The sequence below is a fragment of the Nyctibius grandis genome, chromosome 4 (assembly GCF_013368605.1).
Source record: "Nyctibius grandis isolate bNycGra1 chromosome 4, bNycGra1.pri, whole genome shotgun sequence".
Classification (NCBI taxonomy): domain Eukaryota; kingdom Metazoa; phylum Chordata; class Aves; order Nyctibiiformes; family Nyctibiidae; genus Nyctibius; species Nyctibius grandis.
In genome coordinates this window covers 5835701-5849185 of record NC_090661.1, presented here as the reverse complement: position 1 = coordinate 5849185, position 13485 = coordinate 5835701, and the positions used below count along the sequence as shown (strand labels likewise).

General features: G+C 35.9%; 1 protein-coding gene across 1 annotated transcript in view; it reads right to left on the bottom strand.

Annotated features, from left to right (window-relative positions):
- The window catches only part of LUZP2 (leucine zipper protein 2), a 194057-nt gene that overhangs the window by 49927 nt on the left and 130645 nt on the right, over window positions 1–13485 (bottom strand). The window contains exon 7 of the mRNA XM_068399738.1: window positions 12467–12529. Coding sequence (XP_068255839.1) covers window positions 12467–12529 — 63 coding nt within the window. The remainder of the gene's footprint in view (window positions 1–12466; window positions 12530–13485) is intronic.

The following is a 13485-nucleotide window of genomic DNA, read 5'->3' as shown; positions in this document are numbered from 1 at the left end:
CAGCTTTTTGATTTGGAGGCTTCTTTCTAAGATTTGACCGTTCCAGTCAAGAGCATAATTCAGCCAGGAAAATACAAATCAAAGAAAACAGAACTAGTATTTCTGGCAATATCACTCAACTTAAAAGTGTTTGTCAAGAGATAACTTCTTAAAACTTTCCATTTCAAAAACATTACCTCATATTGAGCTGATCAAGTAAAACCTAAAACATTCAACACATTCAGTATTCATTAACACCAGCATATTCATTATTGCAAAGTGCCTCCAAATCAGCCAACAATGAGTAATACAGAAATTTCAAAAACCCTCCCAAAATGCAGATTAAATTTATTGTATTTATTTTGAGAACCTCATGCTACAGATCATCATGTAGATGGCTCTGAATTTGCTGTCAGCAATACCCCAGAAAACAGGATCAAGCAAGGGGGAGACTAAGTGATGCAGAACTATCCTCTCAAATAACTTTTATTTCCATCTGATTTGGAACAAATGCTGAAGTATTCAAAATTGCCTCTGCTAGGAAGCACATCCAGTTTGGGACATACATGTCAATGTGCTCCAGATGCTGATTGCCTGGAGCTGGGTGATCTCCCAAGCGATCATCCCACAACATGGTTCATCAAGGAGCCCCGGGGCCAGGAGAACAGCTGGTTCTGGATTTCAACATGTGCCAGGTGCCACCAAGGACCTGGTATCCAGGGCACCACCTTGGTTGCTCCTCCAGCCTCTCTGCTTCCAGGGAAACCTAACATGCGTGGCACCGTTGCTGGTGCCTGCTCTTCATTTTCACAAGTTGTCATGTTTATATCTGACCATTCCCTCCCTTAATGCACCTAGGCTGACAGCACATCGCGTCCTGATATCCTCAGCATAAACTGTTTTCAGTTCTAATATTTCAGAAAAAAAGACACTTTTCTTGGCAATTTCTACAGCACCTACCACTGCAGAAGCTTAAATGTTGAAGAAAAATGATTGTGCCAAAATAATTGCTCTCAAAGTGTACTTCTGGCATTGCTCATACAACATCCTGCCCCCTTTTGACATATAGCACATATGGATCCAGACCCAGAGTTTTCATAGAAAACATTCCTTCTTTTCCCTGCTGTATGTTTACACAAGATGAGGCTTTCACTCATCTTTCAGCTTCTTACATGCCTTTCCTTCAATCCTATTTTTTCCCTCAGATCATTGGGCAGTTTGGAATTTTTCAATACTTCACATGACAAAGTTTTAAAATTTTTCAACCCTCCTGGGCACACTCAAAATCTTTATTATAATTAAACCATTTGGAAAACGTCAAAGTCCCAATCAATTTCAGTTTGATATTAACAGTAAACCTCTCCTCATTTTAGAGGGAGCTGGCCCAGGTCTGTAAGTTGATTAAATAGCTGTACTCTGCCAGTTAAACATGGAGCTGTTGCTGCTGGATTTAAGTAACCTTGTCTGACACTGGTTATCGACTAGCCTTGTCTCACACAGTAGCTCAGACCAGCTATTTAAGACTACATTACCTTCTAATACAAGTCCATATCCTTAAGGCCACATCCTCAGGACCGTATAGAAACTTTTAACAATTTTTCATGCTTAAAACTGTGTTGTAAAAAAAGTACTGACAATAAACTAATAGACCTAAATTACTAAGTACTGAAACGATACATTTCACAAATCTGTGATTTCCAAAACTGCATGAGAACATTAAAAAAAATAGAATAGCAAAAGGAGATTTGTTTCAATAAAGATATCAATTAATTATGCTAATAAATAATCCAATGTCCTTACTGGGAAACATATATGATGACATCCTTCCACCTTCTTGTATGTCACTTATCTCTTTATGTTAAAAAAATTCCCATGTCTGCAAATAACTTGTGTTTTTCAGCAGCAGCCAATTCTGTCTAGATCTTCAGGCCCCTTCCTGTGTTACTAACACACTGTGCCAACATTAACATGTTAATGATTATAACATCATAGTAACAATACACCAAATGCTAAAATATGGCATTTGAAATGGAAATATGCACCACCAAAAAGATGCCAAGGTAAACAGTGACATCTACTTCCTAGGCAAAACACACATAGTCTAGGTAAGACTTTCTACATAAATTTTTGTCAATGTTGGGAAAATAGACTATACCACCGTTCACAGGGAAAAAAATATTACCTACCACAAAAGAAACTGAATTTTAAAAAATATTTTAAAAATAATCTTGTGCTTCATGAAAACAAGAAGTACTCATTCACCATACAGTGATAAAAGACCATGTAACAGAAGATGAGGAAACGGTCCCTATGCTATGTTATCTCAACAAGATCGCTATCTGAAAAGTAATCACACTGTCTCATACGACCCAAACAACCACAGATATTTATGCAACAGCCCTAATATATTTTACAAAAACCAGCTAAGCAAATTTCAATTTCCTATCTCTCCCAGGGGCCTGAGCTTCTGCTGAGAAAAACAACTCAATAATATCCTGTCTTAAAACATTTATGTACATCCAATATGTAGTCAGATCTAATCACAAAAAATTGATAACCTGAAAACCAAAATTACACATCCAACAGTAGGTAACATCCAGATACATATCTGAAAGTGTACAAACATGTTGACTTGATCAAGGAAAAAAAAATCCCGAAGTGAATAATCAACAAAAACTTTATAAAAACAAACAAAAAGCATCATAAGCCTGCTCACTTGGAAAGAAAAAACAAAATCTAGCAGTTTCTAAGACTGAACTGCCACATGCAGTGAGAGCTATAGGGATCCTAAACCATGAAGATTAAGACAACACTCATTATACTACAGAGCAGAAATACCTTTAGGAAGATCCCACAATCTCTTATCTTAGAACTCAAAGAAAACACCTTTTCTCACTCAGGACATTAACCCATAAAACCCTGCACAGCCTAGCCCATCTGTCATCCTCCTCAGGATGCAGCCTGCCAGATTCATCAGCAAAAAAAAACCTCATAAAACCTTCATATTCAATTCTATTTTTCTCAAAACAGTAAAAATTGAGTTCTGTAAAATTACTGCATTCTAGAAATCCACAGATAAATAGAATAATCTTCATATAACAACAACTTCTATCATGAATAAAACCTACAATATAATTCCATTCCTTCAGCCATCAATGAAATTGCTTTGAGGAATATACTTACAATTTTTTTCATATCATCATGATGACTTTCAACAAACAAGGACAGTCCTTGAAGGAAACACACCTATTTTCAAGCAAGTCATCGAAGTGATAGCTGTACATTGCCACACTGCAACATGAAAATTCAGCTCTCCCTAGCAATGTGCTCCTGGCTGTCGTACATCACCAGACATAGCAACTTCTGTGAAAGAGCTTTAACTACTGATTAAGCTATTAAACATAAAACTTTATTGATTTTTTTTTTAATTACCTTGTATTGCAAACGCTTTGAAAGAAAAACGTCAATCTTACTATCTGGCTTTGCACAAACCAATGTATACAAATGGAACCAGAGCATGAAATGCAAACCACTCCATAAGTCCTAGGCTTGCAGACAACCTGATCTGCATGTATAACCACCAAATCACTGGATCTATTACTCACAAGTGTTTAGTAATATTAGTGCAAAAATGATAGTTTCTGAGCTACAGATGAAGAAAAGCATTTTGCAATACTTGCAGCCATGAGGCTGTCTCCTACACTCAAAGACCTTTTCCACAAAAGAACAAACCATAGTTTGAAATAATTACTCAGAATAATACTACTGAAGTAATCTCTCAAGGTCTGGGGCAAATTGCAGGTGATATCTTTGAAACAAAGTATTATTTAAGCCTTTCTTCCCCAATTATTTTAAATTTTTTTGGTGGATTGATATATGATTTGTTTCCACTACTGTCTCCACCCCTTTTCAGCCAAATTTAAATGTTATGGTACACAGTACCTCTTTTTTTATGAGTAGTCCTAAATTAGACAAATTTTTTTAGGCAAAAGATCATTTTTCTCTCTAATACAACTCTGTCCAGTTACAGATTGATAAGAGTTTTCACTTGATTATTTTCCATTAGTCATGGTTATGCATCATCACTTCTATTGCTTTAGGAAGTGGTTTTAGGCTCTAAGATCTCAGTTCCTTACAGACTCAGCAGAGTGGACGAAGACTGGGAAAAAATAAGTGTGATGCCCATCTTCAGAAAGACAGAAATTGAAGAGGTCATGACTTGTATATCCATTACTACAGCATTCATTTTTTGGAAAAGTACTGGAAAGAATAATGAAACTACCTCTCTAGGGGACAGAGTTTTATTTGGTATATATCATTCACGAACTGAACACTGAACTAAACATATAGTCATTAAATATTCTGATGACATCAAACCAGAACACTGTGTGTCATAGAAGATGGGATTTAGCTAAATTTATCCTGACTAACTGGAAAAAATAGGATGACATTCACTAAAGACAAGTATAAGATGCTAAATACTGACAGGAATAATCAATAAAACAAATATAGAATACAGAACACTAAGGATGAATGACTCAAGATGATATCACCACTGAATATGTCACGCTTTTGTAGAAAAGGCAAGAAGAATGTAGGTACAGATTACAAAAATCCTTTTGCTCTGCTCAGCTTGAGTGAAATGTCCAGCTGGACTTCAGTTTTAGGGCACTGCAAATGGACAGAGACCAAAGTAAACAAGTTCAGATGTGATAAACATAAAGCATTAATGGTATGCAAACATGTACTGAGAAGCAAGACTGGAAACAAACCTATACATATGTTAATCTAAAAAAGAACAACACTGTGAGAGACACAGGAAAATAATGTCAAAATATGCAAAATATTGCTTTAAAGGAAGGGTTTTTTCTAAAAAAAAAAATCTACTTTTCAAGTCTATGGGAGATAGCTTGATAACTAATTGGCTTCAGTTTCAGTAAGGAAGATTGAAAATGTATAAGGAAACATTTTCTACTACTAAGGCTAATTGACTAGAATAGACGAAAGCAGTAGAAATACATGGAGTTTGAACTGCTGCAGGTTTCTGAAAAAAAAAAAAATTAGCTAAGCATGATGAAAGAATAGCACACATATAATTGAATCTACTTTGGAACCAGGGAGTATGGAACTTCATTTCTATTTTCCATAGCCTCTTAAAGAAAAACAGCTTTTGCCAGAACTGAACCAGTGCTAATGGGATTGTCACATATGTATAAGAAGTTTTGATCTCAGTAAACATAAAGTAACTTTTCTTATTTATATATTTAAAGGAAAAAGTCCGTAAGAATATTTTCAGACTTTTCATTTCATCACCTATCAGCGTCTGCTCGTATTTTAGACACTTCTCATTTAATCTTCATCCTTTGTAAGAAAAGCAAAGGCTTTTAGAAAAAATAAACTCAATCCAAAGAAAAAGAACATTTTTTGCTAATAAAATCATCAAAGAATAATATACAAGCCACAGTGGACCAATGAGATTAAATTTATCAAATAGAAAACGTCATAAAATAAATAGAAATATAACTAACAGGAGGTTCAGTTTGCTAATTACTACTCATTCATCATGTCATTTCTGACACAGTCCAGGGAAACTTTTTAGGGAACATTTACTTATCTGACATCTTTGATAGTTATTCTCTCAAAACAATATGCTTAAAAATGCTGTACATTAAATGTATAATAACCAGTAAGTCTCCTCTTCTAGACTCTATTCAGTTGTTATGAAACATGCTGAAATCAGCCTGTAAATCAGAGAACTTATTATCCTTAATAAAGTCACTGATTTAAGATCTCTAAAAAAAAAAAAAAAATCTAATATTTTGGATTACACTTATGTTTATAACTGATGTTTTATAATAGCTTTTTTTTTGTTGTTCTGTTTTTCCTAAGCAGCATTGCTAAATTTCCCCAAGGAGGTCACAGAAGATGCAGATGCTGAGGAAACACATTGGATGAATAAACACACCACAGGCTAGAGATCCTGTCTGAAAGCGAGACGAGTTGTAGTATTCTCTCAGGGAAGCCGATATGATAGGCCCATGGGAAACTGCCCTCAGTTTTCTCTTATCATCTCCTTTTAACATTGAGCTACAGAAGTTACATTTAGCATTACAGGGCAATGTAAAAGCAATGACAAAGATAACATTCTTTTTGTTCTAAATAAATCAATGCATAAATAAAGTTTAAGGGAAAAAAATGTTGCTTTTTTGAAAGTTTTCTGCAAGGAAATAAGTTATTTTATGCTACTTTGAACATAATGAAGAAACCTTTCAAATGTGTTAAATGGACTAATTTTTCAAACATGCAAGGTCAGCTGAATTCTGCAGTTGATAACAATTTTAATACAAGCAGGTGCAAATCATGGGTGAAGTAAATGTACATTTATGAAATGGCTGGATTTGGGTTAAGCCTGACTGCCAGCTGTATACAGATGGTTAGCAGATTTTTATTGGAAAACCTGAAACTTCCGCATCTTCATCCATGTGTAAGTACACAAAGCACTTCTGTAAAAGGTTATCAAAGATTGAAAATGATGTAATCAATTATTTCAAGCCCAGACAGCAAGGTCATTCATATTTTAATGTTTAACACAAGTTCTCTGCTAAGTCAGGTCTTCAGTGGGTTTGTGAGTTTGTTTGTTTGTTTTTCTGTAATCATTTCACCTCTCTCTGTGGGGAATGCAGAATCTTATAGTCTGTGTCACAGAATTAAATACTTTGCAACTCTGGGAAATAGGTTTACTGTGGCATGTAATTAACTACTGCTAATATGGAGGAAAACACATATGGTGGCAGCACTTTTATTTTAGAGGGAGGAATGACATAAATATTTACCACATCCAGTCAGTATGATGTGAAAACAATTTCACATAATTTTGCTTTTCTTTAACTCTATTTACCATATCAAATGCATGGTTTAAAATTCTTTTCACACATCCAAATGATGAATTGACTGGTGCAGATCTATGTTTTTCAAAGAATTTGGAAAATGGTTTTAACTGTAAATGTCAGACTTTTAAGTACATGTTCTTTGCCCCTTATATATATAATCAATTCAGGTGTTTCCCAGACAAAAATACTTCCCTGAAACAAGTCCTTGAAAGAAAAAAAAACACATTATTTTTAAACCTGCCTTCTCTTTCTCATAGAAGTCTGTGTAAGTGATTATAACACAAGCCTAAATCTGAGATGTTGATATGGTACTGCTTAGTCATTTGGAGGTATTGAGAACTCAGCACCTGAAACAGTATTTAGGAGCATAAAAGAGAACTGAAGTTTAATGACAACCTTGGTTTCAGTTTGTGATACTGCACTTCACAGAAACGCGTGGGTTCAGGAGTACTACAATGGAAACAAAAGCTAGACCGTTGTGAGGAGCAGCAGAGGTTATCAAGTATTGGGGGCAAGATTCTCCTCTTCCCTACCCTGTTCCTCTCTCCCAGTAACTCCCACTAACCTCCCCGCCTGCTTTCTCCTTTCCCTCTCTATTTGAGCACCTCCATCCTTGCTGCTTCCTGATGCCCCCCACCTCCCAGCCCTGCATTTGTCTTCTCGGACATCCTCTAGTTTGACGCTATTCCCTGGGCACCTGGTGGCTCTAAACACGTGGAGAGGTCTAAGGAACCCCCAGGGCCACAGACAAGCAGTCAGTCAGTGTAAGCAGCCACCTCGACAGCTACGCTTCAGGAACCAGCCACAACCATGTACCCAACTGGAGCAAACGTGGTTTGCCCTTCAGAGGAAGATGCATAATTATAGACCATCTCGCTCATGGTAAGACCACGCATGGAACACTTATTAGAAATTGCCTAACTTGTTGTAAGGCAGATGCTATTTACTTGCTTATTTAAATTTAACTTCTACTATGGAACAAAGATGAAGTACATTGGTAGGCTAGGAATAGTTAGCTGTTGCTCACATTTGAACTGGTTTTGGGGGTTTTTAGGACTGTCTATCAATATATTTTGTCTCAGAATTTCAATGACAAAAGGGAAAACATATTAAGCAGTAGATTAAATTCATAATTCTGAAACTCTGAAGCAGAATCCTTAGAAATTCATCACAAAAAAAAAGTAAACAAAGATATACTCAAGCCATAACTGTGAACCATTCTCACCTGTACATTTAAAAGAAAATTATTTCAAAAATACAAGATACTTGTATAAAATGATAGTGAAAGTTATTGCTGGATTTATTTTTCTTTATCTCATATTCCTATCAGACACACACGTTTGTTTCGTCAACGAAAATACAAATTATTTTTAATTCTTTTCTAATTTAGTAAAACATGACTTCTTCTAGGACAGTATAGCCAAATGATGGGAATACAGTTAATGAAGTAGGAGTAATTTGAAAACAAGTGGTTATGAATGCCTGAAACAAACGTAGAACTTGATTTAGTGTAAAGCATTTAAACTTCAGAGTATTTTACTCAATCAGGGTTTTAGGACCATAATTCAATTATAGTAATTAAGAGTGGACTCATTCAGAACCAGTAAGTGCCCACTTTCAAAGGCAGCCATAAAATTAAGAAGCTTGAGTGAAATTTTTTATTAATCATTCCTTATTTTTCTCATTGTAATACAAAGCAAATTTCAACTTTTGTCAACTCTTTAAGGATACTACGCTGCATGGTTTAAGGGACTGAACTCTGACAAAGAGCCAGGAGCTCAAATTCTAACCTCAGCAGAGGTACAGACAACCTTTATAGCCTTGAGTGCATCACTTCTGTGACTCTCACTGCTTGTGTGTTGTATGGCATATCACATAGAGAGAGATATAGAAAAATATAGATATACATACACATATGCCACATAATGAATCAGCTAGATAACAAAACACTGAAAACATAAGAAGAGTAAATACATGCCAAACATGATGAACTCATGTTTTATTTACTACCACTTGTTAAGTTACTGTCACATATTGTTAAAAGTAGATTTAATTTACCAATTCACTGGAGTGTTAAAGGAGAAAGCTGTCTTTTTTCCCCCCTTCATCTTCTTCTTCCACAGCTCTACTCAGTACAGAGTCATTGACAATAATAGCTACCAGAATTTAAGAACTAGTTTCTTCATGTTGGTTATGCAAAACAAAAAGCAAACAAAAAACCACCCCTATTTAGTTCACGTATATCTTCACAATTAATTCCACCACAGAAAGCAATAGTTGGGCACGGACAGAAGCATTCCCTCATGCCCTTTAGAAATCTAATACGAAGTTTACATCCTGCTGGTGAATTGCTATGAGAAACTTTCAACGTTCAGAGCTATCCTAAAGTCCTCAGCAAGGCACACAGAAAACGAAAGGTTTAATGGGGTGGGAACGCGGTGGAAGAGGTGAGGGTAGAAGTCCTGTGATATGACAGGAACTAACAGCCAGGAGATTCACACACACACCATTCGTGCTCTGTGCTGGCAGAAGACTGTCCATCCACCGTTTTGATCTTCTATCAGAAAGAATCAGACTTTCACAAAACAGCCTCAACAGCAATGATAACATGAAATCTGTTTAGTTTCTTGTCTCAAAGCAACTAGAAATTAAATACCACCTGTTCTTCCCCAAACCTATCAGCCTCTCTCTGATCAGACATGTTTAAAAAGCTTTCCAACCTACACCATATGGCTTCTACTTTATTGAGTATTTCTTACTCCAGACCTGAAACACACTCAAAACAGCACACTGAACCTACCCTTTCCCACATCTCACATGATTATTTAGAAGGATAGCATAAGTTTGCTTTTCCCTTTTCTTCATAAATCAAATTTCCTTTAGTCAGGAACAAATAAACCTGACAAAAATATTTCTGACTACACATAAAGGATATATCAAATCAACAAATCAGGCAGTCACATAGAGAATTGCACACGGTCAAGAGATGTTTCAGGTGTTTGCACGTGCAGTTCTTAGTATGTGGGTGTCTACATTCAGCCCACACCCAGGGCTAAACAATAACCAGTTGTTCTATCACCCAAGAGTCCGCCCCAGCCAAGAAAGGGAATTGGGAAAAGAGGGAAACTTAGGGGCTGAAATTTAAACAGATTTAACAAAATCAGAGAACCAATATCAATGCTAATACAAAAGACACAAAATTATACTTAGCTCATAGAGTGGCAGCAAGTCCCTCCAGAGACAGCAGCCATTGAGAAGAGAGGAGAAGGAGAAAGAGGAAGGAGAACAGAACAAAAAGCCATTCTCAGCAAGCTTTCCCATTTATAGTGAACTTGACATTAATATTATAGGATACACCTGTGGGCCAGCCTGGGTCAGCTGCCCTGGCTTTCACTGCTAATGGCCTTGATCACCATCCCACAGCTGGCCACACACTGAAACAACATGTAACAGAAAAGTGATTCTATAAATTTTATCCCCACGAAACCAGGACAGTGGGACTTTGGAATCCACTTCACAATTCATTAACATCGTCAATCTGAAGTTCTTAAAGTGTTTTTAATTACATTAGTTCATAATTTCCCTAAAAGGCAAGTAACATTTTCATATTTTGTAAGCAAGTGCATTCAGAGCAGAACTCACCCTATGTAACTTGGGACCTACATCTGAGTTGGTGGCCCTAGTATGCCTTCAAAATCAAGAACTATGTCTATTCAATGTAGGTCAAGGAGTTTAAGGCATAATTCATGTGGTCAAATGTAGACATAGTCTTTAGGAGAAGATGTATTTCCCAGACTCTCCAAGCATTAGAAATGGAGTCTACAGTGCGGACATCAAGATCCAGTCTGATGAGACCCACTTCTATTCACATTCACACTAGACGCACTGCCTCTGTTATAACTCAAGTAAACTCCCTCCCCTCCAACACAAAACCCTGATTTTTACATCTATACCTTAACCACTAAATCGTCATAATTTACTGAACTAGGATCAGGAGAAGGTGGACTTTACCTTACATATGCCAGCGACTAGCCATATAAACTTTCCTATTTGTTCACTTCATGCCCGTGTTTTCCTTCTCTGCTTCTGTAAGCTGTTTCCAGGTGGGCAGCTTAGGGCAGGAGAGGTCCCCTGCTGAGCATTACTACACAACCTAGCATAATTCAGATCCATTTTCGGGATCACTGCATATTAGCATAATGAAAACAAGTAGATAGTAGCACTGAACAGTCCTTCTGCCTCAGCCAAAGAAAACAAGCTTTCACACCCAGGCAAGTTTAGAAGCTAAAATCTTTTCCTCTGCTCAGACTCTCAGTTATAGCCAAACTGAATTTGAAGAAAAAATGTGTTATTTTTGTTAATGCTAGCTGGTATTAAAATTTAACTGCCTAAATGTATTATATGCCTAGGTTTTATCTCTAAATCTATTCCCCTGGTTTGGGTCTTATGATGACCTGAAATAAATGTTCCTGAAAAACCTTGGAATCAACCTCTGCATGAAAAAAAAAAAAAAATAAAAATCACACAGTATGTTTTAAATGGCTTACGTTATTCAATCTTTACAGTAATATGCATACAATAGAAAGACAGCAGAAAGAGTTAAATACTTCCAGAAGGCAATTGGGACCTCATATTGAGAGGAATTACTTTGTAAGTAATTCTAGTCTAGTCACTTTGAAGATGGCTACTTATCTTCATCCTTTATGCCAGGAATAAAAGCACTACTCAATTAGCAGCCTCCAGTCAGGTGACCTGAATCTCTCTTCTCCTTTTTTAACAGGGATTAACTTCAGCTCGTGTTAACAAGGACTTGATGTCCTTCAGCAAAATGTCTATGTTTTGTCCTTCGCCCCCCCCTTTTTTTTTTTTTAAATGTGCTAGCTAGACAGGCGATTCATTTGGATTATATAAGCCACAGACATTACATTTTTTTCCTAGAAGCTTCAGTTTTGATAAAGATGTTTCAGCCTTTAACAGGAATTTGGATGCAGGGACCTAAGGAACATTCTATCACTCAGGCTTATCACAAACACAAAGATATTCTTTAAGTGTTAACGATAATTGACATTGCCCTGGAGGACTGCTAATAAAAGAAACAACAAGAACCACCTGTAAAATATTCTGTTGTTCAGTTAGAAAGACAAAAAATGCATCACAGAATCTATGGAATAGGGTGAGAGGTTTTGGTCACCAGCAGGAAACTAGAACATTGCTTTATGTGAGTGTGTAAATACAGATATTCATGAACTAAATACTTTCCACTGCCTTTGTCTATTTAAAAACAAAGACACCAGACAACTTCTTAGGCTTTTAATATTTTCTTCTTTGCCCCAGAAAGCAATTTAATAAAGAGCACTGTCCCTGTTAGATCAGTTTGAAAAAAAAAAAAAAAAAAAAAAAGGCAGCCAGAACAGATGATATTTCTAAAATTGCATTATGGTATTGTCTGTCTGTGGTGTTTTGAGCTCTTTTCGTTATGGTGAGAAGGAAATAATTCCCTAGAACTACAGTAATGAAGGCAGCTACCATACTCCTATATTACTTCAACACTATATTAACTCCAATAGTTTAGCTAACTGTAGTGAAATAAAACTTACCTTAAAAATCAAATCCTTTTTCCCATAACGAAGTTCTTTCAGCTGGGCTTGGATCTTTTTTGACTGAAAGTAAGGATAACAAAATCAGGGTTTTTTTTTTATTTTAAATATTTGCTTTTAAGATCAGAAAAAAAAAAAAAGTAGCAAGTTCTGACAACAACAGAAACCAGATCAGCTTTAAAATGCAGAAAAATAACCAAACTGAAAGTCAATTGCTTTTTCAGAGTAGCATGTCTAAACCAGGCAAAAGTATCAAGGAACATGTAAAATGGCACTCACTTAAAGAACATACATGAATTAGTACTGTTGTGAATAACCATTTGGCTTACACATTTTAGACATGAGATGTTATTAATACTTTCCATGAAGCATAACTGAAGGCATCACCTTCAAAGTAAAGAATCTTCTTTTTCTTAGAGAGAAAAAATTTCCATAGTGTTGCATAGGTTCGTCTTTGTAATGAGCAGGCAGTTCCAGATAGCATTCAAATGAATTAGGTTCTCAGTTTGTGACCATGTCCTCCAAAAATAGGCAGAGTTATGCTAATTTATATCAGCTTAGGCTGTTAAATTTATCCTTAGAATAATTTTAAATAATGGTCTATACATTCTTTTGTTTATTTAAACAAGATATAATAGAAATGGTTTTTTTTAATACTACAGTCAGCTATCCAAGGAGCATTATTTCACCCTTTACCAAAATAAGAGTTTCTTTTTAATAAAATTCACAGTCTCAACTGATACATAATAATTAATGCCAAATGTTCAGAACTCCTTGGAATGGATTAGAAGTCTATTCCACATTTACTGAAACAGCACGTCCATAAACATAACATATTACAGATGGTAGTCAAATTCAGCAACAGACTTTTGGGAAGGATGAATGAATCTAAATATAAAATTTTAGAACTGGTTTTAAATATTTAAGAAGGCCAAATTGGTTACTGTATTCCATAAAATTGGAAACAAATAGCCAACATCAATCAGTTCAATTCACTTCTTTCTTCTGTAACTATATCT